The sequence below is a fragment of the Scyliorhinus torazame genome, chromosome 9 (genome assembly GCF_047496885.1).
Source record: "Scyliorhinus torazame isolate Kashiwa2021f chromosome 9, sScyTor2.1, whole genome shotgun sequence".
Taxonomy (NCBI): domain Eukaryota; kingdom Metazoa; phylum Chordata; class Chondrichthyes; order Carcharhiniformes; family Scyliorhinidae; genus Scyliorhinus; species Scyliorhinus torazame.
Genome location: NC_092715.1, coordinates 165,078,439 through 165,104,466, shown reverse-complemented (window position 1 = coordinate 165,104,466; position 26,028 = coordinate 165,078,439). Strand labels below are relative to the sequence as shown.

At 49.9% G+C, this 26,028-nt stretch overlaps 1 protein-coding gene across 2 annotated transcripts in view; it reads left to right on the top strand.

The window, feature by feature from the left end:
- Positions 1-26,028, top strand: part of fancc (FA complementation group C) — a 274,053-nt gene that overhangs the window by 11,958 nt on the left and 236,067 nt on the right. The window contains exon 2 of one of the 2 annotated variants that reach the window (XM_072516728.1): positions 18,997-19,239. The exons of the other annotated variant lie outside the window; for it this stretch is intronic. Coding sequence (XP_072372829.1) covers positions 19,075-19,239 — 165 coding nt within the window. The 5' untranslated portion in view covers positions 18,997-19,074. The remainder of the gene's footprint in view (positions 1-18,996; positions 19,240-26,028) is intronic. 2 annotated transcript variants of the gene reach the window in all.

Genomic DNA, 26,028 nt, shown 5'->3' with positions numbered 1-26,028 from the left:
CTCCTGCCGGCCAGGTAATGCCTCCATTGTCGCACGGCTTCCACTATGGCTTGGGCTTCCTTTTCCACTGAGGAGTGGCGGATTTCTGAGGCGTGGAGGGTTCGGGAGAAAAAGGCCACGGGTCTGCCCGCTTGGTTAAGGGTGGCCGCCAGAGCTACGTCGGATGCGTCGCTCTCGACCTGGAAGGGGAGGGACTCGTCGATAGCGCGCATCGTGGCCTTTGCGATATCCGCTTTGATGCGGCTGAAGGCCTGGCGAGCCTCTGTCGACAGGGGGAAGGTAGTGGTCTGTACTAGGGGGCGGGCCTTGTCTGCATACTGGGGGACCCACTGGGCGTAATATGAAAAGAACCCCAGGCAACGTTTCAGGGCTTTGGAGCAGTGGGGGAGGGGAAATTCCATAAGGGGGCGCATGCGTTCGGGGTCGGGGCCTATTATCCCATTGCGCACTACGTATCCCAGGATGGCCAGCTGGTTTATGCTAAAAACGCACTTTTCCTCGTTGTATGTGAGGTTCAAGGCGTTTGCGGTCTGGAGGAATTTTTGGAGGTTGGCGTCGTGGTCCTGCTGATCGTGGCCGCAGATGGTTACGTTGTCGAGATACGGGAACGTGGCCTGCAACCCGTGTTGGTCAACCATTCGGTCCATCTCCCGTTGGAAGACCGAGACCCCGTTCGTGACACCAAATGGGACCCTTGGGAATTGGTATAGACGCCCGTCTGCCTCGAAGGCTGTGTACTTGCGGTGACCTGGGCGGATGGGGAGCTGGTGGTAGGCGGACTTGAGGTCCACGGTGGAGAAAACCTTATATTGGGCGATCCGATTTACCATGTCGGATATGCGGGGGAGAGGGTCCAGCTGTGTGTACCTGTTGATGGTCTGGCTATAGTCTATGACCATCCTTTGCTCCTCCCCGGTCTTTACTACTACCACCTGTGCTCTCCAGGGACTATTGCTGGCCTGGATTATGCCTTCCTTCAGCAACCGCTGGACTTCAGACCAAATAAATATCCGGTCCTGGGCGCTGTAATGTCTGCTCCTAGTGGCGACGGGTTTGCAATCCGGGGTGAGGTTTGCAAACAAGGACGGCGGTTCAACTTTGAGAGTTGCGAGGCCGCAGATAGTGAGTGGGGGTATTGGGCCGCCGAATTGAAACGTTAGGCTCTGCAGGTTGCACTGGAAATCTAATCCCAGTAATGTGGGCGCGCAGAGTTGGGGAAGGACCTAGAGCCTGTAGTTTTTAAACTCCCTCCCTTGCACCGTTAGGTTCGCGATGCAGAACCCTTTGATCTCTACGGAGTGGGATCCTGCAGCTAGGGAAATCTTTTGCGTACTTGGATGGATGGTCAAAAAACAGCGTCTTACCGTGTCGGGGTGGATGAAACTTTCGGTGCTCCCGGAGTCGATCAGGCATGGTGTCTCGTGTCCGTTGATCAGCACCGTTGTTGTCGTCGTCTGGAGCGTCCGGGGCCGTGATTGATCTAGCGTCACCGAGGCCAGTCGTGGTCGTAGTGTCTCAGCGTCTTCTTCGGACCCCGTGGAGCCGTCGATGCTGGGGTCCTTTGTTGTCATCCAAGATGGCGGCGTCCATGAATCGCACGCGGCCGCGGGTGGACAAAATGGCCGCCCCCATGGATCGCACGTGGTCGGGGATGGACAAAATGGCGGCCCCCATGCATCGCACGTGACTGGGGAGTCACAAGATGGCGGCGCCCATCCTCCCCTCGTGGTGGCCGGGACCCAAAATGGCGGCGCCCGTGGGTCGCACATGGGGCGCTGGGGGGGGTTGGGGAGCGTTTGGGATGCGCTGGGCTCGTTCTTCTCCGGGGATCGCGGCGACCCCCCGGGACCGGCACACAGCCGCGAAATGGCCCTTTTTGCCGCAGCTTTTGCAAATAGCTGCGTGGGCCGGGCAGCGCTGCCGGGGGTGTTTCGCTTGCCCACAGAAATAGCAGCGGGCCCCCCTGGGTTGATCCGGCGCTTTAACCGCGCAAGCCTGTGAGGGAGGGGGGGGGGTTTGACGAGACGGGGGTCCACTGAGCCCAAGGGACTGCCGCGCGGTCGGGGCCGTAGGCGCGGGCGTTTTGCGAGGCCACATCTAGGGAGGCTGCAATGGCCCGTGCCTCTGAGAGTCCTAGCGACTCTTTTTCTAAAAGTCTTTGGCGGATTTGGGGAGAGTTCATACCTGCCACAAACGCATCGCGAATTAACATGTCCGTGTGTTCAGTTGCGTTTACTGGCGGGCAGCTGCAGCCCCGTCCCAAAATTAGCTGTGCGGCGTAGAACTCCTCTAACGATTCTCCGGGACTTTGCCATCTCGTTGCGAGTTGGTAGCGTGCGTAGACCTGGTTCACGGGGCGAACGCAGATGCTCTTCAGTGCTGCGAGCGCCGTCGGGAAATCCTCTGCGTCTTCTATGGGAGGGTAAATTTCCGGGCTTACCCTTGAGTGCAGGACCTGCAGTTTGTGGTCTTCTGTGATCTGGCCGGGGGCCGTTCGGAGGTAGCCTTCGAAACAAGCTTGCCAGTGTTTAAAGACTGCTGCCGAGTTCACTGCGTGGGGGCTGAACCGCAGGCATTCCGGAGCTCCATAGTCCTTTAAGCACGCTTAATAAATTGTAGCGCACAATGACTTACGAGAGAGACGAGTAGAGATGAAGTCGATGAGGCTTTATTAAGCGTGACTTGTTCCCAGCAGTTCAGCAACAGAATGGCGCTGCGGGGAGAAGCACGGGTTCTTATACTCCGCCTTCAGGGCGGAGCCAGAGGTCAACAGCCAACCAGGACCCGGGATCTGTCAGCCAATAGCATCACGGCTTCACAGTCCCACATGACCCCTAATACATACCACCACACTCTCGTACTCCTTTCCCCTCTTAATCAATATCCTGGTCCTCTTTTGCTGATTTCTGAACTGTATTCTCTCAGGAATACTACTATTTCTAACAACCTTTTGTGACACCTCTTTGGATCTAATATTATCTTAATTTATTTTGTAGATCATGGCTGGGCTACATTTTTTGTTGTGTTTTATCACCAGAGAGGAATGTATAACTATTCGTAGAATCCCTACATGTACGCCATGCAAACATTTGTTCCTTAAGTATGAGCCATTACCGATCCACCATTCCTTTTAATGAGGTTCCATAATCTATCCCTTGGTATTCTTCCTGCATTGTACAGCAATCTTCCTCGACATGCTGCCCACATTGACAGCCGTTGCCACTGCCTCCCAGGAGGTATTGGTGACCCTGCTGCTGGGCCTCCAACCCCCTCGGGGGACAGGATGTCCTGTCTCGCATCCACTGCATCCTGAAACCTGGCCAGGTCGGCATCCACGAAGCAAGGAGCAGGTCTGCGCGTTGTCATCCTTGTGTGTTGACTGGGAGTGAGTGGGGAGGGAACATTTAACAGCAGCTCCCCCTTGTTTGTGGCAGCAGCTGAGGCACAAGTCTGGAAACTCAGAGGAAGAGACAGTCAATAATGGTGAGAAGCTCGTGGGGGGTTATTTTGGCACTAAGTTTTTAAAAAATTTGTTTATGGGACGTGGGTATCTCTGACTGTGCCAGCATTTATTACCCATCCCTGATTGCCCTAAAGGGGGCAGTTAAGAGTCAACAACATTGCTGTGGTTCTGGAGTCACTTGTAGGCCAGACCAGGTAAGGATGGCAGATATCCTTCCGTAAAGGACATTGATGAACCAGATGGGTTTTTACAACAATTGGCAGTGGTTTCATGGCCTTCATTAGACTTTTCATTCCAGATTTTTATTGAATTCAAATTTCACCATCTGCAGTGGCGGGATTCAAACTCGAGTCCCCAGAGCATTACTCTGGGTTTCTGGTTTACTAGTCTAGTGACAATACCATCACGTCATCGCCTCCCCTAAGTGCCGTTAAGTACGCGCCGCGATCTTGCTGACGTGAGACGTTTTCTGTTATGTGTTCGGCTAAGTAGGATGATGTAGTTAATGGGAGGAGCCAGGGCTGAAACAGTTTCTGGAGGCTCAGTTTGGATCTCTCTGTGAACAGATTAGCTTCTTCTCTCCAGACATAGAGTTGAAGATTTGCCTGTGTAAAAAGACCGAAGCAGTGTCTCAGGCTGGCGGTTTACACAATAGACTGAGACAGGTAAGAATCTGCAGCTGGTTCCTAAAGGATCTCTCTTTCTCAGTGGTTTATCCACGTTATCTCTTTAGGGCAATGATTCCTGAGTCTGCTAACTGTATTTAAAAGTGGATTTTGACCCGAGGTGGGTGTTGTTTGAATGGAGATAAAGATAGCTGCTCAGGGTTGTTTATTGTTTAACTGGTATTTGAAAGCTATTTGGCTTTATGATAAAGTTAATAACTTGTAGTTTGTTTTAATATATCACATCCCTATTTATGCACGAAATCACTCCGCGGGAGAAATATCCTTTCAAAGAACAATACAGCACAGGAACAGGCCCTTCGGCCCTCCAAGCCTGCGCCAACCATGGTACCTGCCCAAACTAAAACCGTATGCACTTTCCTTCCATTCCCACCATATTCATATATTTGTCGAAATGCCCCTTAAATGCGGCTATTGTACCTGCTCTCTCCACCTCCCCAGGCAGCTCGTTCCATGTATTTACCAAAAAGAAACTTGCCTCGCACATTTCCGCACACACTTTAGACCTATGTCCTCTCGTACTTGATTCTCCTACTCCAGGAAAGAGCATCTATCTATCCACTCTGCCCATGCCACTCAATCTTGTAGACCTCTATCAGGTCGCCTCTCAACCTCTGTCATTCAGACCGAGTTTATCTAACCTCTCCTCATAGCTAATGCTCTCCATACCAGGCAACATCCTAGTAAACCACTTTTGTACCCTCTCCATTTCATCCACATCTTTCTGGTAGTGTGGCGACCAGAATTGTACACAATAGTCCAAATGAGGCCTAACTACGGTTCTGCACAGCTGCAACATGACTTGCCAATATTTATATTCAGTGCCCCGTCCGATGAAGGCCAGCATGCCATATGCCTTTTTGACCACCTTATCCACATGCGTTGCCACTTTCCGTGATCGGTGGACATGCTTGGATCAATACTTGCAAGATGTTTACCATTTACTGTGTAATTCCTACATGCATTGGACCTTCCAAAGTGCATTACCTCACACTTGTCCGGATTAAACTCCATCTGCCATTTCTCTGCCCAAAACTTCAACCAATTTATATCTTGCTGTATCCTCTGACAATCCTCTTCACTATCCACAATTCCACCAATTGTTGTGTCGTCTGCGAACTTACTAATCAGACCAGCTACATTTTCTTCCAAATCATTTATATACACTATGAACAACAAAGGTCCCAGAACTGATCCCTGTGGAACGCCGCTAGTCACAGCCTTCCAAGGGGCTTGTGGGATACCAGGTCGGCGAGAATGGCAGAGGTGCCGTTAACAATGCCCCTAAACCCCTGTCCCTACATGAGGCCACCTCCACCTGCTCCCACACCGCCCCTCCCCCACTAACAACTTCCTGACCATCGCAATATTTGCCGCACAATAATAATTTATAAAATTCGTAAGAGCCCCCCCCCCCCCCACACACACACACACACACTCCCCCGCTCCAGCAGCATCTTTTTCATCCGCGGGGCTTTACCCGCCCAGACAAATCCCGAGATCACCGCATTCACTTTTTTAAAGAACGCCTTGGGAACAAAAATTGGGAGGCTCCGAAAAATCAAACAAAAGCCTTGGCAGGACTGTCATTTTCACTATCCGTACCCGCCCCACCAATGACAGCGGGAGCACATCCCACCTCCGCAAGTCCCCCCTCATTCCACCAACTGACCCAAATTCAGCTTATGCAGCTGCACCCACTCCCACCCCACCTGGATGCCCAAGTACCGAAATTTCCCTCCCACCACCTTGAATGGCATCTCACCCAACCTATTCTCTTGCCCCCTCGCCTTAATCGCAAAAACCTCACTCTTTCTTACCCATATTCAATTTATCCCCGAAAATCGACCAAATTCCTCAAACACTTAAAAGCTTTTTTAAGCTCACCTCAGCTAGGTCTTTTGATTCTGAATTGTTTGGGTATCGAAGCTGGACTTCCATGGGATATGATGGAATCTTCTGCTGCAGTATGGAGTTTTATTTCTGCCTTTTTCTTCTAATCCTGCTTTGGAGCTTCTATCTGGTGATTTTCTTTTGCCCCTTAGTTTCTGGTACTTTTCGTCGGGTCAGAATGATACTTTTCAGTTTAAGTTTCTTCATCTTCTGTGAGGCTCTAGGTTGTTCCAAAAGCTGCCACCATGTTGTGAGACGTGTGCAGTTTGGTAGGTCTCATGAAGAGGTTCTATGTATTGTATAGTTTCACAGTTTATTCACTGCTTATAACTACACATGTATACAAAACAATGTCTACGCTAGGAGCTGTTTCCATGACTGCCTGTACATACGTCTCTGGCCAGTACAAGACTACCCTCTAGACTTGGGTCATGTCTTCCTTTTCATCACATTTTGGAAGGTGCTGTACCCAGTTCCACATTAACCCTTTCTGTGCCTGACCCGATACCACAAGTGCCTCAGGCATGACCTCTGCTTCTATATATAAATCCCCTTTTGGGTCCCTAATTAGTTCCACTTGTCCTTTTTACCACCCTTTTACTATTTATATGCCTATTGAAGACAGTTGTTTTCCCATTATGTTAGGTGCCAGTTTCTTCTCATACATTCTCTTTACTTTTATTTTTTAAATTCCTCTCTGAACCTTCTATATTGAGCCTGTTTCCCAATTGCATTATCCACCTGATATTTGTCAAATGTACATTTTATGTGTTTCATCTTAAACTTTAACCCTTTCGCCTCCCAGGGAACCCTGCATTTGTTTGCCCTACTCCATTCCTCATTGGAATGCACCGTGACTGTACCTGAACTATTCTCATGGGAATGTACCTCGACTGTACCTGAACTATCTCTTCCTTAAAAGCAACCCATCGTTCAATTGCTGTCTTGTCGATGCGTGCATTTATCAGACCAAAACCAATCCGGGCCCGCCCGGCAGCTTTGGTGACTCTAGATAAAGTTGTGCCGATCGCACGTCCTCGTGACGGTGACGACTCATTCGAATGTCTGGCATATCAACTTTCGATGGTACTTTCAGTGCCTACCACGGTGACCACGGGTAACGGGGAATCAGGGTTCGATTCCGGAGAGGGAGCCTGAGAAACGGCTACCACATCCAAGGAAGGCAGCAGGCGCGCAAATTACCCACTCCCGACTCGGGGAGGTAGTGACGTAAAATAACAAAAAAAAAGGGCAGCACGGTAGCATTGTGGATAGCACAATTGCGTCACAGCTCCAGGGTTCCAGGTTCGATTCCGGCTTGGGTCACTGTCTGTGCGGAGTCTGCACATCCTCCCCGTGTGTGCGTGGGTTTCCTCCGGGTCCTCCGGTTTCCTCCCACAGTCTAAAGATGTGCAGGTAAGGTGGATTGGCCATGCTAAATTGCCCTTAATGTCCAAAATTGCCCTTAGTGTTGGGTGGGGTTACTGGGCTATGGGGATATTGTGGCGGTGTGGACCTTGGGTAGGGTGCTCTTTCCAAGAGCCAGTACAGACTCGATGGGCCGAATGGCCTCCTTCTGCACTGTAAATTCTATGAAAATCTATGATCAGTCTTTGAATCTGGCACAGATAAATTGGAATAATTCTCGCCCCATTGAAATTCCACAACCCACCCCTCCCATTAATTACTTTACAGTAAGACGTCTTGCAACACCAGGTCCAACAGGTTTGTCTTGAATCACTAGCTTTCGGAGCACAGCTCCTTCCTCGGGTGAATCCATACACTGCGCATTTTAATACATGCACTAATTTAGACTTTATTACATGTCCTCTTACTCTGACCCCACTTAATACCTTACTTCCAGCATCCCGGTTGGCTTCATCTGCAGAAAGTGCCCCCAACTAGAGCTCCTCACAGACCGCATGGTTCGATTGGAGCAGCAGTTGGATGCACTTGGGTGGAAAGCGTCATAGATAGCAGTTATATAAATGTGGTCACACTCAAGGTGCAGGCAGAGAAATGGGTGACCACCAGAAGGGGCAGGCAGCCAGTGCAGGAATCCCCTGTGGTTGTCCCCCTCTCGAACAGGTATACACCTTTGGATACTGTCGGAGGGATAGCCTATCATGGGAAAACAGCAGCAGCCAGAGCAGTGGCACCACGGCTGGCTCTGATGTTCAGCAGGGAGGATCAAAGCGCAGAAGAGCAATAGTCATAGGGGACTCTATAGTCAGGGTCATAGATAGGCGCTTCTGTGGACGTGAAGGAGACTCCAGGATGGTATGTGGCCTCCCTGGTGCTAGGGTCCAGGATGTCTCCGAACAGGTAGCGGGCATCCTGAAGGGGGAGGGCAAACAGGCAGAGGTCGTTGTACATATTGGTACTAACGAAATCGGCAGGAAGGGGTATGAGGTCCTGCAGCAGGAGTTCAGGGAACTAGGTAGAAAGTTAAAAGACAGGACCTCTTGGGTTGTAATCTCGGGATTACTCCCTGTGCCACGTGCCAGTGAGCTAGAAATAGGAAGATAGAGCAGCTAAACACGTGGCTAAACAGCTGGTGTAGAAGGGAGGGTTTCCGTTATCTGGACCACTGGGAGCTCTTCCGGGGCAGGTGTGACCTGTATAAGAAGGACGGGTTGAATCTAAACTGGAGAGGCATAAATATCCTGGCCGTGAGGTTTGCTAGTGTCACACGTCCCGGTTTAAACTAGTATGGCAGGGGTGTGGGTACCGGGGCAATAGGTCAGAAGGTGAAAGCATTGAGGGAGAACTAGGGAATAGGGCCAGTATGGCTCTGAGGAAGAGCAGACAGGGAGATGTTGCTGAAAACAGCTGGTCAGGTGGCCTGAAGTGCATATGTTTTAATGCAAGAAGTATTACGGGTAAGGCAGATGAACTTGGAGCTTGGGTTAGTACTTAGAACTATGATGTTGTTGCCATTACAGAGACCTGGTTGAGGGAAGGACAGGATTGGCAGCTAAACGTTCCAGGATTTAGATGTTTCAGGCGGGATAGAGGGGGATGTAAAAGGGGTGGCGGAGTTGCGCTGCTGGTTAGGGAGAATATCACAGCTGTACTGCGGGAGGACACCTCAGAGGGCAACGAGGCTATATGGGTAGAGATCAGGAATAAGAACGGTGCAGTCACAATGTTGGAGGTTGACTACAGGCCTCCCAACAGCCAGCGGGAGATAGAGGAGCAGATAGGTAGACAGATTTTAGAAACGAGTAAAAACAACAGGGTTGTTGTGATGGGAGACTTCAACTTCCCCAATGTTAACTGGGACTCACTTAGTGCTCGGGGCTTAGACGGGCCAGAGTTTTTAAGGAGCATCCAGGAGGGTTCTTAAAACACCATGTAGACAGTCCAACTAGGGAAGGGGCTGTACTGGACCTGGTACTGGGGAATGAGCCCGGCCAGGTGGTAGAAGTTTCAGTAGAGGAGCATTTTGGGAACAGTGACCACAATTCAGTAAGTTTTAAAGTGCTGGTGGACAAGGATAAGAGTGGTCCTAGGGTGAATGTGGTAAATTGGGGGAAGGTTAATTATAACAATATTAGGGAACTGAAGAACCTAGATTGGGGGCGGATGTTTGAGGGTAAATCAACATCTGACATGTGGGAGGCTTTCAAATGTCAGTTGAAAGGAATTCAGGACCGGCATGTTCCTGTGCGGAAGAAGGATAAATACGGCAAATTTTGGGAACCTTGGATAACGAGAGATATTATGGGCCTCATCAAAAAGAAGAAGGAGGCATTTGTCAGGGTTAGAATGCTGGGAACAGACAAAGCCTGGTGGAATATAAGGAAAGTAGGAAGGAACTTAAGCAAGGAGTCAGGAGGGCTAGAAGAGGTCACGAAAAGTCATTGGCAAATCGGGTTAAGGAAAATCCCAAGGTTTTTTACACGTACATAAAAAGCAAGAGGGTAGCCAGGGAAAGGGTTGACCCACTGAAGGACAGGCAAGGGAATCTATGTGTGGAGCCAGAGGAAATGGGTGAGGTACTAAATGAATACTTTGCATCAGTATTCACCAAAGAGAAGGAATTGGTGGATGTTGAGCCTGGAGAAGGGTGTGGAGATAGCCTGGGTCACAAGAGATCCAAAGAGACGAGGTGTTGGGCGTCTTGAAAAATATTAAGGTAGATAAGTCCCCAGGGCCTGATGGGATCTACCCCAGAATACTGAAGGAGGCTATAGAGGAAATTGCTGAGGCCTTGACAGAAATCTTTGGATCCTCACTATCTTCAGGTGATGTCCCGGAGGACTGGAGAATAGCCAATGTTGTTCCTTTGTTTAAGAAGGGTAGCAAGGATAATCCAGGGAACTATAGGCCAGTGAGCCTTAACGTCAGTGGTAGGGAAATTACTGGAGAGAATTCTTCGAGACAGGATTTATTCCCATTTACAAGCAAATGGACATATTAGTAGTGAGAGGCAGCATGGTTTTGTGAAGGGGAGGTCATGTCTCACTAACTTGATAGAGTTTTTCAAAGAGGTCACAAAGATGATTGATGCAGGTAGAGCAGTGGATATTGTCTATATGGACTTCAGTAAGGCCTTTGACAAGGTCCTTCATGGTAGACTGGTACAAAAAGTGAAGCCACACGGGATCAGGGGTGAGCTGGCAAGGTGGATACAGAACTGGCTAGGTCATAGAAGGCAGAGAGTAGCAATGGAAGGGTGCTTTTCTGATTGGAGGGCTGTGACGAGTGGTGTTCCGCAGGGATCAGTGCTGGGACCGTTGCTGTTCGTAGTATATATAAATGATTTGGAGGAAAATGTAACTGGTCTGATTAGTAAGTTTGCAGACGACACAAAGGTTGGTGGAATTGCGGATAGCGATGAGGACTGTCAGAGGATACAGCAGGATTTAGATTGTTTGGAGACTTGGGCGGAGAGATGGCAGATGGAGTTTAATCCGGACAAATGTGAGGTAATGCATTTTGGAAGGTCTAATGCAGGTAGGGATTATACAGTGAATGGTAGAACCCTCAAGAGTATTGACAGTCAGAGAGATCTAGGTGTACAGGTCCACAGGTCACTGAAAGGGGCAACATAGGTGGAGAAAGGTAGTCAAGAAGGCACACGGCAGGCTTGCCTTCATTGGCCGGGGCATTGAGTATAAAAATTGGCAAGCCATGTTGCAGCTGTATAGAACCTTAGTTAGGCCACACTTGGAGTATAGTGTTCAATTCTGGTCGCCACACTACCAGAAGGATGTGGAGGCTTTAGAGAGGGTGCAGAAGAGATTTACCAGGATGTTGCCTGGTATGCAGGACATTAGCTATGAGAAGCGGTTGAATAAACTCGGTTTGTTCCCACTGGAACGACGGACGTTGAGGGGTGACCTGATCGAGGTCTACAAAATTATGAGGGGCATAGACAGAGTGGATAGTCAGAGGCTTTTCCCCAGGGTAGAGGGGTCAATTACTAGGGGGCATAGAGTTAAGGTGCGAGGGGCAAGGTTTAGAGAAGATGTACGAGGCACGTTTTTTACACAGAGGGTGGTGGGTGCCTGGAATTCGCTGCCGGAGGAGGTGGTGGAAGCAGGGACGATAGTGACATTTAAGGGGCATCTTGACAAATACATGAATAGGATGGGAATAGAGGGATACGGACCCAGGAAGTGTAGAAGATTTTAGTTTAGACGGGCAGCATGGTCGTCATAGGCTTGGAGGGCCGAAGTGCCTGTTCTTGTGCTGTACTTTTCTTTGTTCTTTGTTCTTTTGTTCTCTGTTCAGATGCAATCTGACCAACCTGTACGAGTCCCATCTTCCTCAGAACTTGTCCCAATATCTCAGAAATCTAAAGCCCCCTTCTTATATCATCTTGCTTCATTCTGTAGTAGGTAGAGCTCACTGTTTGGATATCTTGCACTATTAAATGTCATTGATTCAGATAATTGACGTGCCAGGAGTGTTGAAGTTCTGGTCTTTGCTTCCTGTTCAACACAACACAGCCTTGTGGATCACCAATACAATTTAAATCTTGTCAATTTAAATATTTCTCAGGCTGTGAATACTAATCGCTCTTGATGCTCTCAATTAGGAATTATTTATGAGGGAGCAACAGAAGTCACACTTCAAACCCTTTGAAATAAAAAGGGGGAACACGTGGGTCAAAAATATCAGCACAAATAGAAATGTTTTGCTGGGGTTTTTGTGGGCCGCATTACCAGGGACTTTGGGTTAAAAATTCATATGAACAATAGTTTTTACACCTTGCACTAGACAGTATATATTTTTTGGTAGGTTTTCCATTGGATAGCTCAGTTGTGCTCTCTAGTATCATTTTATCTCACGTTTGATGTGTTAGGCAGGTCAGTTCGGTGTGGACTGCACTTGATGCAGCGATGCGAGAAACAGACGTCTAACACTAGAAGATCCAACACCGTTTTATTGAACGATAGAACTAACATACATCTTTAACTGTGGGTTGACACTATACTGAACTGACTGGAGACCTTGTACTAGCCTGACCAGACTTAGTAGCTACCGCATGGTGTTTGTACCGTGCTAGCTCGTGGACTCTGTCTATCTCAGTGGCTGGGTCTAGAGAGAGCGGGAAACCTAGTGCCCTCTGGCTTTATAGTGGTAGTGTCCTGTCTGGTGATTGGCTGCACTGTGCTGAGTGCTTACTGGTCATCCTGTGTGTCAATCACTGCCTGTCTGCACTTCATTATATACATGTGTGGATATTATGACATCTCCCCCCCCTTTTAAAAAAAAAAAAAAATACTAAGGTGTGGATGCTTCTCAATATATATACATGTGCCTGACTATGTACAGAAAGATGTCTAAATGAACGTATATACATAGGAAGGTTGCGATAGTGCAGATACATAGTAAACAAAACGATATGTACAGAGGTCCAATTGGTGAAGTCACAAAAATGTACAAAAGCTCAGTCTATAAATTCAGTCTTTGTGGTGGACGACGAATTCTTGTTGATCGCCGCAGAGGCGGATTAGGAGCCACCTGCGCTTGGAGAGGCGGGATCGCTGGCATCGCGGTGGGCGCGTGGACCGGCAGGATTGCTGGTAGATGGGTGGCCTCGTGGTCGGGTATCGTAGGCGGCGGGGCACACCGGTCAGGTAGAGGGCGTGGAACACTTTGCAGTGCCCGTCTGTTGCACCGTACCAGGGAGCCATCAGCCATGCGGATAAGGAATGATCTTGGGGCCACTTGTTTGAGCACAACAGCTGCAGCTGACCAGCTGCCCTCAGGCAACTGTACACGAACATGATCAGTTGGGGCCAGCGCGGGCAGATCCGTGGCATGTGCATCGTATGTGGCTTTCTGTTGGGCCCATGACTGCTGCATTTTCTGTAGGACCGTGAGGTGGTCAATGTCGGGAACGTGGATGGCTGACACTGTGGTCCTCAGAGTGCGATTCATGAGCATCTGGGCTGGAGACAATCCAGTGGACAGTGGGGTCGCCCTGTATGCCAGCATTGCCAGGTTAAAATCGGAGCCTGAATCTGCAGCTTTGCACAGCAGCCGCTTTACAATGTGGACCCCTTTTTTGGCCTTCCTGTTTGACTGCAGGTAGTGGGGACTAGAGGTAACGTGACGGACGTTGTAGGACTGTGCGAAGTCAGATAATTCCTGGCTGTAAAAGCAAGGACCGTTGTCTCTCATTTCCGTGAGCGGTATCCCATGCCTGGCGAATGTTTCTTTGCAGGATTTGATTACCGCCTTCGATGTGAGGTCGGACAGTTTCACTACATCAGGGTAACTGGAGAAGTAGTCGACCAGGAGCCCCTTGGCGTGGAAAAGGTCTATGCCTACTTTGGACCACAGAGAGGTCACAATCTCGCGCTGCTGCAACGTTTCTTTGGGTTGAGCTGGTTGAAACTTCTGACAGGTAAGGCAGTTGAGGACTGTGTCGGCAATGTCCTGGCTGATGACTGGCCAATAGACCGCCTCCCGAGCTCTGCGTCGGCTTTTCTCGACCCCAAGGTGACCCTCCTGGAATTGGCCCAGCACCATACTCTGAGGAATTACGATTCTGTCGAGTTTCAGAAGGATTCCCTCCACCACCGTCAGGTCGTCTTTTACGTTATAGAACTGGGGACATTGTCCCTTCTGCCAGCCATTGCTGAGGTTCTGCATCACGCGCTGCAGCAGAGGATCATTGGCTGTCTCCTCACGAATTTGGACCACCCGTTTGTCGGAGGCCGGAAGGTTCGAGGCACACACCTGCACTTGGGCTTCTATGTGGCAGATTAAGTCACTTTGTTCATGCGGTGTGGTACTGGACCTGGACAGGGCATCTGCAACGATCAGCTCTTTACCTGGCGTGTAGACCAGTTCGAAGTCGTAGCGGCGTAGCTTTAGAAGAATAAGCTGTAACCGAGGTGTCATATCGTTTAAATCCTTCTGGATTATGTGGACTAGAGGCCTGTGGTCCGTCTCTACCGTGAATTTTGACAGGCCATAAACATAGTCGTGGAACTTGACTATCCCTGTTAGGGGGCCCAGACACTCCTTCTCAATCTGAGCGTACCGTTGCTCAGTGGGCGTCATGGCCCTGGAGGCATACGCCACTGGAGCCCAGGATGCGGAGTCATCCCGCTGGAGGAGCACCGCCCCAATGCCGTCCTGGCTTGCATCAGTTGATATCTTGGTTTCCTTGGTTGGGTCGAAGAACGCTAGGACAGGGGCTATCGTGAGTTTTACTTTCAGCTCGCGCCATTCCTCTTCATGCGTGGGCAGCCACTGGAATTCCGTCGACTTTTTGACGAGATGGCGGAGGGCCGTGGTGTGGAATGCCATATTGGGAATGAATTTCCCGAGGAAGTTGACCATTCCGAGCAAGCGGAGGACCGCCTTTTTGTCCTCCGGGGTCTTCATGGCGTTGATCGCCGAGACCTTGTTGGTGTCTGGCCGTATGCCCTGCTGCGAGATGTGGTCACCTAGGGATTTGATCTCCGATTGACCAAATGAGCACTTGGCCCTGTTGAGCTGAAGACCATGTTCATGGATTCTTTGGAATACCTGCTTGAGGCGAGCGATGTGTTCCTGGGGCGTTGTGGACCAGATAATGACATTGTCAATGTACACTCGCACCCCCTCGATGCCCTCCATCATCTGTTCCATGATGTGATGAAATACTTCCAAAAGGCATCCGGTTGTAGCAGTAACGACCAAACGGGGTGTTGAACGTGCACAACTTGCGACTGGACGCGTCCAGCTGTATTTGCCAAAAACCTTTGGCGGCGTCGAGCTTAGTAAATAAGTTGGCATGAGCCATCTCACTGGTCAACTCTTCTCGTTTTGGTATTGGGTAATACTCCCTCATGATGTTTCTGTTTAGATCCTTAGGGTCAATGCAAATGCGAAGCTCCCCTGACGGCTTCTTGACGCAGACCATGGAGCTGACCCAGTCTGTGGGCTCTGTGACCTTTGATATGATGCCCTGGTCTTGGAGGTCCTGTAATTGCTTCTTCAGACGATCCTTGAGGGGCACCGGCACCCGGCGAGGTGCATGAATTTCAGGGGTGGCATTTGGCTTGAGCAGGATTTTGTATCAGTATGGGAGCGTGCCCATTCCATTGAATACGCTGTGGTACTGCGTGATAATGTCATCTATGTCGGCTTACAAGTTTTCATCGGGTGAGGCCGTCGCCGGTGATGATGACATGGTGTGGACGCGTTGAACAAGGTTCAGGAGCTTGCAGGCACGGGCACCGAGCAGAGCTGCTCTGTCAGGCCCGACGATTTCAAACCGCAGCGTCGCCTTGATCGCCTTATTGGATACCCCCAGTTGACACGAGCCACTGGCAGCTATGGCGTTGCCAATGACAATATTGAATTCTTTACCCATCAGTCTGGCCTCAATAAAACTCGAGATGGATTTGTAGGAATGGTATTATTTATTTTTAACCAACTTGCAAGGCTGACTCGCTCCACAGAGATTCAGAACACACAAGCGGTCTCCTGGAGCTTCAGAATCGAGTGCTATCGGAGACAAAGAAATCTTTACAAATCTCATTCAAATGGCATCAAGTTTCACATACAAGATTCCCATAGGTCATCCTATACACCTTCTGACCTGGCTATATATCCTGATTGGCTCACTTCGCATTCCTTAACCCTGGGCCTCTTGTTACCCAGCATCCTTTTCCCCATCCTTGCCATGCTTTCTGAATCCCTTTGTTTGTGAACTCACTACTATCAGACTGGCTCACATCTACATTATTGTAACTAATATTTGAACTAACTATTTTATATCACATTCGTTTGTTCAATTCCTCACCATTGTAATCAAGGAGCTGGCAGGCCGGTGGAAGAATGCTTGGTTTGGCGCGGATGGTGTTGAGGTCAGATTTCGAGATGAGGTTCGCCGATGCGCCGGTGTCCAGTCTGAACCGAATGCGGGCCTTGTTCACTGTGAGGACAGCAGACCACTCGTCGTCGGGATCCACACTGAGGATCGAGAGGCGTTGCGTAGGTGTGATGGAAGGCAGCGCATATGTAGTTATGATGCCCACCCGATCCGGGGACTTGAGGCACTTGGCATCAGGGTCCGTTGGGCTGCCGGGATCGTAATCTGGCCATGCCTTGCTGTATTGAGCGGACACTTCTGCGCCGCAGCTGGGATCGCTGGCTGCTGAGCGGTGGAGCAGATCTGCAAAGGGCTGCGTAGTGGCCAAGCTTGCCACACTGTAGACACCGGCGTCCTTTTGGCGGACATTGCCGCTTTAAATGGGCAGAGCCACAATTCGGACACGTCATGACATCGACATCAGCGCCCTCCGTGCACCATCGCGCATGCGCAGTGCAGTCGGTCGACGTACACACCTGCGCAGTCGGGTTATCGGGCTCATCGTCCACTCGGTTGTGGCGCGCATGCGCAGCGACCCGGGAAAAGCGCGTGAAACGGTCACTCTCCTCGATGCTCAGGCCCTGCATTTGTGCAATGGCCTGCACCCGTTCCACCTCGTGGGAGGCCAGCTCTGCAGTTTCTGCCACCCTGACGTGGGAGTAACGATTCTTAGCATGCTCATGGACAACGCACGTCTCGATAGCGACAGAGAGGGTCAACTGTTTGACTTTCAGGAGCTGCTGCTGAAGGGAGCCGGAGTGAACTCCGAAGATGATCTGATCCCGGATCATGGAATCAGCCGTCGAGCCATAGTTACATGACTGCGCTAGGATGCGGAGATAGGTGACGAAGAACTGAAAAGATTTATCCTTACCCTGAAGCCTCTGCTGGAAAACGTATCATTCAAAGCTCTCATTCACCTCAATGTCGCATTGGCTGTCAAACTTCAACAGGACGGTTTTGAATTTTGTTCTGTCTTTGCCGTCAGCAAACTTGAGGGAGTTGTAGATGTGGATGGCGTGGTCCTCCGCGGTGGAGAGAAATAGTGCGATCTTCCTGGCATCCGATGCTGCTTCGAGGTCGGAGGCCTCGATGTACCAGAGGAACCTTTGCTTGAAGAGCTTCCAATTTGTGCGAGGTTGCCGGAGATACGGAGCTGTGGAGGAGGCTGGATGTTTTCCATGTCACCGGATGGCCGCTTGCTGGTCAATGCTGATTCACTCGAGATAGGTCCGTCAATTTTCAATATCGCTTCGTGGTACCATGATGTGTTAGGCAGCTCGGTTCGGTGTGGACTGCACTTGATGCAGTGATGCGAGAAACAGACATCTAACACTGTAGAAGATCCAACACAGTTTTATTGAACGATAGAACTAACATACATCTTTAACTGTGGGTTGACACTAGACTGAACTGACTGGAGACCTTGTACTAGCCTGACCAGACTTATTAGCTACCGCATGGTGTTTGCACTGTGCTAGCTCGTGGACTCTGACTGTCCAGGGGCTGGGTCCAGAGAGGGCGGGAAACCTAGTGCCCTCTGGCTTTATAGTGGTGGTGTCCTGTCTGGTGATTGGCTGCACCGTGTCGTGTGCTCACTGGTCCTCCTGTGTGTCAATCACTGCCTGTCTGCACTTCATTATATCCATGCGTGGATATTATGACAACGTCGTTCCAAACTTTCAAACTCTACCCTCTAGAAGGACAACGGATTCATGGGAACACCACCCCTGTAACTTCTCCTCCAAACTACACACCATCCTGACATGGAACTATAGCACTGTTCCATCTCCATGACCACAATACTGAGTTCATATGCCTCTACTCTCTTCAATCTGTTACTGGGCAATTTTCCTTTTCCTTCAACAAAGTACTTTCATAATTGGCTGCAAACCTGGTATTAAAATAACTATAGGAACTGCTCTAAGCAATGCCTGTGTGGGGTTCTGTTCTCATCTGCATCCTGGTTTTGTTACAGTTTAGTATCACATTCTTTTCTCTACACAGGCTTGTGAAAGCCAGATTATTTTTCTTGACTAATTTCTCCCCTTCCTTGCTGCTTATGTCTATGGGATGTGTCTCCAGCAATGTAAATGAAGACAACTATTTCATGAATGACTTTTTTTTAGAAAAAGTTAATACTTTGTGTCTAAACGCAGAGTTGAAATGTTTTTGCACATACATAATGATAATAGCTAATTGTCACAAGTAGGCTTCAATTAAGTTACTGTGAAAAGCCCCTAGACGCCCCACATTCCGGCGCCTGTTCAGGGAGGCCGGTACAGGAATTGAACCCGCGCTGCTGGCATTGTTCTGCATTACAAGCCAGCTATTTAGCCCACTGTGCTAAACCAGCCCCTATTGTATCAAGATTTGTGGTAATTGTTACTTTGTGCAGGGCAGTATTTTATTGCTGTTGTAATGAAATGCTGGTGATGATGAATTCAGATGGGTAAAAATTTGAGCCCCAGCTGGACAGTGGATGTTAAAGTAATTTACTTATTCAAACTCAGTTGCTGCCATTTTGGCACAAAAAAACTCATTGTATTTGTACTCGGGATTTCAAAAGATTGTTCAGAAGCCTCATTGAAAAATTATTAATAATTTGCGTCATTCTTTTGCAGATGCCTCGGTGTTCGCGGAAGATTCCTTTTCTTTTAAATGACCATTAAAACTTGATTTTGAGTTTTGTGGCTTTTGGTATGGCCGAAGGTACTTTCATTTCAGCTTCCACCTTTGAGTACTGGTTGAATAAGGCTGTTGAGTGGGGCAATACCACCACTTTAGAATCGCAGCAAGATGTCTGCCTACACCTGCCTGAATTACAGGCGTTCCTGAAGCAGGTTTCTGGAGCCATACAGCATATGGTAAGCAACTGACGGAACGAAAGAATTATTGAAGGCATAGCCAGAGACAATCTGTTACACAGATTGGGAGAAATAGTAAGTTAATAGTAGCAGAGAGACTGTTCCTATTTTTTTTGCTGGACCTCAGTGCAACCAATTGGGAACCAGGCCATACTTGAATGTTAACAGGAATGCATTTCCTGTAATTTTGATTTATTATGAAAGGAAGCTTTCTCTGGATTAGTAAAGATGTCACATGAGACTTCTTGGCCAATCAAGCAGCTAATTTCCTCTTTGAAATAAGAATTTCAATAAGGTTTTCAATTGGGTAATTGGTGGGATTTTCTACTTGCAAGTTTGTACCTTGCCCTCAGATTGTTGTATTGATTACGGGCAAAGACCTGGTGACATCATAAACATTTTAAAGCAGATAACAATAAATGCATCCAAAATTTATTTCATATGAGACCTAAATCTTCATTTTGAAATTAAGACATAATTGTTTAAGAAAAACATTCTACTCTTAATACATTAGATATAAGACCTTTGTATTTTTGTAGGTAATCTGTTGAGAATTTTAATTTTAATTCATAGCTTTACACCCAAACTTGAAGGCAAAAAATCTTTTTCCTCTCTCGTGTTCTTTGTCTCTCCTTTCCTTTCTGTCTTCCTTCCTGTTTCTCTCTTTTCTCTAGCTTATTATTCTCTCTTCTCTACCTTATTTCTCCCTCTCTTCCTCTGATTCTGGGTGGGATTCTCTGTTTCAGAGACGAAGTCCTGACGTCGGGACTGAATCGCGGGTGTTGTACGATCTCGATGGCGGCGCTGGTCGCGGAGCCATCCAGGACATGGGCCACCACCGGTACCACATGGAAGTAGAGAGATTCCAGCGCATGCCGATGTGTGACCGCCAGGGTCGGGATTGGCACTTGAGAGCGGCTGCATATAAGCACTCTACTCCCCACACGCTCCCATTCCACCCAAGGATATGCCTCCCCGAAGAGTGGCACCGAGGTTTGCTGATGCAGAGCTGGAGACACTGCTGGAAATCGTGGAGGAGAGGTGGGACACCCTGTTCCATGGGGTGGGAAGGAGGCTGCCAACCGCTGACGTCAACTGGGCCTGGGCACAGGTGGCAGAGGCCGTGGGCCCTACCACCAGGACCAGGCAACCGTACAGGGAGAAGCTGCACGACCTCCTCGGGGCAGCCAGGGTGAGTCGCCACCACCACCGTGCCTCTGGCACCAAACCCCGTCCCACACACCCCACACCCATCCCAATTTCCCCCCGTCCCCCCAAATGCGGCCCCCGCCAGGCAGACTGGTAGGCAGCGCTGGATGAGAATGGGCAACCCCTCAGGCCAGACGGGGTGAGTCACCACAACCCCCATCCACACATTTGTAGTTCTCTTCCCCCACCCGCCAGCATTCCGGTCGCACCCTACCTTGCACCACAGGCCAATACCCATACTGTCTACCATGGCCGCTTTCCCTGCACACATTGGCCGCAGACCTCCTGTGCTGCCCATGTCCGACTGTCTCACACCGTGCATTATTCGTGCCCCCAGAGAAGGCGGCCCACAACCGCAGGGAGAGAGCGAAGACTGGAGCGGTCCCACTAGACCTATGGCTGCTCACCTTTGTAGACCTGGTTGGCGGGTTTGGAGAGCATGCAGTTGCTGAGTCGAGATCCACATCAGAGATGCAAGTGAGCCCCCAACGAATTGCAGTGTCCCTATGGTATGTGTGTCACCCCTCCCCTCACACACCACGCCTACCCATAATCTAACCATGCGTCTTGTCTTTTGTCTTGCAGGACCACCTGGCGATGAGGCGGATCCAACTGGGTCCCCCGCCCCAGCAGCAACCCCGCGGCTCACCTGGTAATGAGACAGGACCTGCTGATGACCCGTGCCCCCACCATAACCCCGCAACAACCTGGAGCACATGCCCGGGGTGAACACTGACTTCTCGTCACTACTGTCACTGGCACCCTCCACCATCCCAGAGACAATCATCTCGGTTGAGTATTATAGTGAAGAGGCTCCTGGGACACGATCTGGTGCACACCACACACTTGCAGCGGTGCATCAGGTGGCGGTAGGAATGCCTGAGGGGGAAAACGGTCAGAGGACGGCCTGGCGCCAGGGACTAGCTCCCGTCCAGACTGGTCTTGAGCTTCTGGAAAGGACCTTCCCATCAATGTTGAAGGTGCAGGCGCAGAGCTGGGGACTACAGGAGCGGGTATCAGCAACCATCCAGAGCCTGCAGCTACAGGTGGAGGAGTCCAACCACCTGCAGGGGCAAGAGACAGTGCCGACCATGCGTGCCACCCAGGCCAACACCGCACGGGTGGGGTCTGGTGCAAAGTTATCAGCCATGGGTCAAGTCATCCAAGGCAGACCCTTGGACTCCTCCAACTGTACCTGCAGGCTCTGAATGGTTGCTGATACCCCCTCCTGTACCAGGGCCACAAGGAAATTGCAGCGGTGTCCCAGAGCTTGGCTCAGTCACAGTGGGTCATGGCTGTGACCGTCGAGAGCATTGGCCAGGCACTGGCTGACCTGAGCCAATCCCAGAGGGACATGACCCTGCCCCTGTGCTCCATGGCCACGAGCATGGATACTGTAATCGAAATGGGAGCAAGCCTCCAGGATTGGCAGTGCCAGGTGGCTGGGGAGTCCTGGAGCTCACTCCAGCCATGCCCCCATCCCAAGGAGTAGCCTGGGGACCATGGGGCACACCGACGAATGAGGAGGCGATGGGGCCTGTGCCGATGACCCTCACAGGGGAGGTGCTGAACCATGGCAGCACCTCTGAATCCCCCCCCACCTCTCCCTTGCTCATTCGATGGGCGGTGGGCAGAACAGGGTGGCACCATGTCACCCGTGACACCCGGAAGACTGGACGAGCCCGGTCACGCCAGAGGACGGCCGGCAAAGGGGACCCAGGCCGTAGGACGAGATACACGGCAGGCCGCTTCACTTCTGATGTACCCACTAGAAGGAGTGTTGGGAAACGTAAAGTCGGAAAGTTAGACACCAGTTAAATTGGCACGTATGAAGCACATAGGTTAGCGATAGGGACTACGGCATAATACTTGTATATATCTCAATAAACAGCTGTTCACTGACATTCCAAACTGCCTCTGTCTGCAGGATGTGTGGGCTGGGGGGAAGGATGTGAGAGAAAGACACACCGAGAGAGAGACACCGACACCGACTGCGAGATGGAATGACCTGCACACATGCAGGGATCACCTGGAGGCATGGTGGAAAGTGCTACCAGGGAGTCCGACCTCATCAAATGAAGTTGCGCACCAGAGCTCATCGCGGAGCGGGCCGTGATCTTTATCCGTCCCATGGACCATACCCACTGATACTGCCAACCCAGGGCCAGCACCCTGTGGTGAAGCATATGGGAAGCACAACTCGTGGTGCAGTTGCGGGTGCGTTGGGTTGGAATGTTCATGCTGCTAGTGACCAGGCCCCCTAGTTGGTGAACTTGGAGCCGATTAGATTTTCCTCTGCGCGGCGGCCTTGACGCACATGTTGTGCAGCCTCCTGTGGCTGCCTGGGCCCCATGCCTGTCCCCCTTCCACATCCTTCTTGTGTGGTCTTCATCCTCCTCCTCCAGCATGTCATCACAGACATAGCAGGCCACCATGATGTGGGAGAGCCTCCTACGGCTGTTTTGGAGGGCCCCACCAGAGCGGTACAGGCACCTGAACCGCATCTTCAGGTTGCTGATGCACTGCTCTATTATGCTTCTGGTTGCTGCATGGGTGTCGTTGTAGTGGTTCTCCGCGTTGGTCTGTCATCTCTGGTTTGGCATCATCAGCCACAACTGCAGTGGAGAACCACTGTCACCCAGGAGCCAACCCCTCACCCGGGGGAGCGCCTCGGAGGTGTCGGGAACCGTTGTGTGCCAGGATGAGGGCGCCGTGCACACTGCCTGGGTATCGGGCACAGATGCGCGTGATGCGCAGCTGGTTGTCACACACCAACTGCACATTGAGGGAGTGCAATCCCTTTCGGTTTGTGAAGGGTATTCCCTCATGCGGCGATGCTCATAGGGGGACATGTGTCCCGCCAATCATCCCCTGGACCTGGGGCATCCCAGCGATGGCGGGGAATCCCGCTGCCCTTGCATCCTGGTGGGCTCGGCCCATATTCAGGTGAATAAATTGTGGCAGCTGGGCATATAGGACCTCTGTTACGGCGCGGATGCAGCTGTGCACAGAGGTCTGAGAGATCACAGACAGGTTCCCACTCGGTGCCTAAAAGGAACCCATGGCAAAAAATGTTCAGGGTGACCGTGCAGCCTCATTGTGTCTGCTAGGGCTGTGGTGGCTAGGCAGATGTCAACCACTCCGAGTTCGATACCGAAAAAAAAAAAATTAAGAGTACCAAATTATTTCTTTCCAATTAACAGGCAATTTAGTGTGGCCAATCCACCTAACTACACATCTTTAGGTTGTGGGGGTGAAACCCACCTGGAATGTGGGGAATATGCAAACTCCACACAGACAGTGACCCGGTGCCGGGATCGATCCCAGGTCCTCAGCGTCATAGGCAGCAGTGATAACCACTGTGCCGTCCGCGAACATCCTCATTTCTGACCTTATTATGGAAGGAAGGTCATTGATGAAGCAGCTGAAGATGATTAGACCTAGAACACTACATGATGGAGCTCCTGCTGCGATGTCTTGGAACTGAGATAATTGACCTCCAACAATGACTGCCATCTTCCTTTCTGCTAGATATGAGCCCAACCAGCAGAGAGCTTTCACCCTAATTCCCATTGTGTCCAATCTTTCTCCTTGCTGCCGTAGACTGTTACATGTAGCCCTGATATCAAGGGCAATCACTTTCACCTCACCTCTGGAGTTCAGCTCTTTTGTCCATGTTTAAACCAAGGTTGTAATGAGGTCAGGAGCTGAGTGGCACTGGCAGAACCCAAACTGGGCATTAACTGAGCAGGTTATTGCTCAGCAAGTGATGCTTGCTTGGACAATTAATGACCCATTCCATCACTTTCCTGATGATTGAGAGCAGACTGATGGGGCAGTAATTGTCCGGGTTGGATTTGCACTGCTCTTCGTGTATAGGACACACCTGGGTAAATTTCCCGTTTGTCGGGTAAATACCAGTGTTGTAGCTACTGGAACAGCTTGGCCAGGGGCATGACAAGTTCTGGAGCACAGGCTTTCGGTACTATTGCCAGAATATTGTCAAGGCCCATAGCCTTTCCGTTATCCAGTGCCTTTAACCATTTCTTGATATCACGTGGAGTGATTAATTTGACTGCAAAGGCATCTATGTTGCTGGGGACCTCTGGAGGAGGCGAAGATGAATAATCCACTCGGTACTTCTGGCTGAAGTTTGTAGCAAATGCTTCAGCTTTATCTTTTGCACTGGTGTGCTTTAAAGAACAAACCAGAAATGTAAATTATGAGCAAAGCAAATTTAAGGAAATGGGAATAGTTAATTAGGATGGAAAATTGTTAAGCCATTTTTGGAAAACGTATGTGGCATCTTGTGATGAACTTTGACCCAGAAGCAGTAACAATAAGGAAAATATGTAATTATTTTAAAATGCATGGGAATCTGTCATTTAAAAGTATGTTAAAAGTTTCTATGAATTTTAAAGGGAACAATTGTAATTTTATTGAGCAATAAGATGTACTGGTCCATGTGTCCTTGGGATCCTTAACCTTGAAGCAGTATACACAAAGGAAGTTAAGATACTGAAGATGTCATGATCTGAAGGAGCGAGTGCTCATGGAAATGTGCCATGCTGACAATGCATGTACGCTTGAAACTGAGGTGAAAGCTGTTGTCGGATAATATTCCTGACCTACCCTGCATGAATGAAGAGCAGATTCTAGAACCCTGTAGGTAACATTCGGGGCTATGGGCCAAGTGCTGGAAAATGGGATTCGTGTAGGTTTAGTGTAGTTTTGTCGGGGCAGCAGTGCTAACGACTGTGCCACCGTGCCGCCCGCAAACATCCCCATTTCTGACATTATGGAAGGAAGGTCATTGATGAAGCAGCTGAAGATGATTGGGCCTAGAACACTACATTGGTAGTGGCCTAAGGGCCTCTCCTGTCCTGTATGATTCTATGACTCGATGTAATACCACATGCCTGTGCTTTGTATTGACTATTTGAAGTGAAATTTACCTTTTCGTTTGAAGTACTATTTGCCTGCTAATTCATTTTTAATTCACGTTCATTCTGATTCTTGTTATAGTAAAGGTTACAAAATCTTGGGGAAATTACTTTAGGTACTTACAGTTGCGGGACTTTGTACGCAGACCGGTCCCATCCTTCCCACGCCTCCCGCCAATAGGGATCCAGGACAGAATAGTCTCTAGAGAAGAAGGAGGAGAGGGTAGAGTCTCGAATATCTACAAGGTGCTCATGAAGGGGGAAGAGTGCCAGACGGAGGAACTGAAACTCAAATGGGAGGAGGAGCTTGGCGGGGAGATGGAGGACGGGCTGTGGGCGGAAGCCCTCAGTAGGGTAAACTCAACCGCAACATGTGCCAGGCTCGGCCTGATTCAATTTAAGGTCGTTCACCTGGCCCACATGACGCTAGCTCGGATGAGCAAATTCTTTGGGGTTGAGGACAAGTGCGCTAAATGTGCGGGAGGACCAGCGAACCATGTTCACATGTTTTGGGCATGTCCTAAGCTTAGGGGGTACTGGGAGGGATTTGCGGGGGTCATGTCCCGGGTGCTGAAAACAAAGGTGGTGATGAGTCCAGAGGTGGCAATTTTTGGGGTTTCGGTAGACCCGGGAGTCC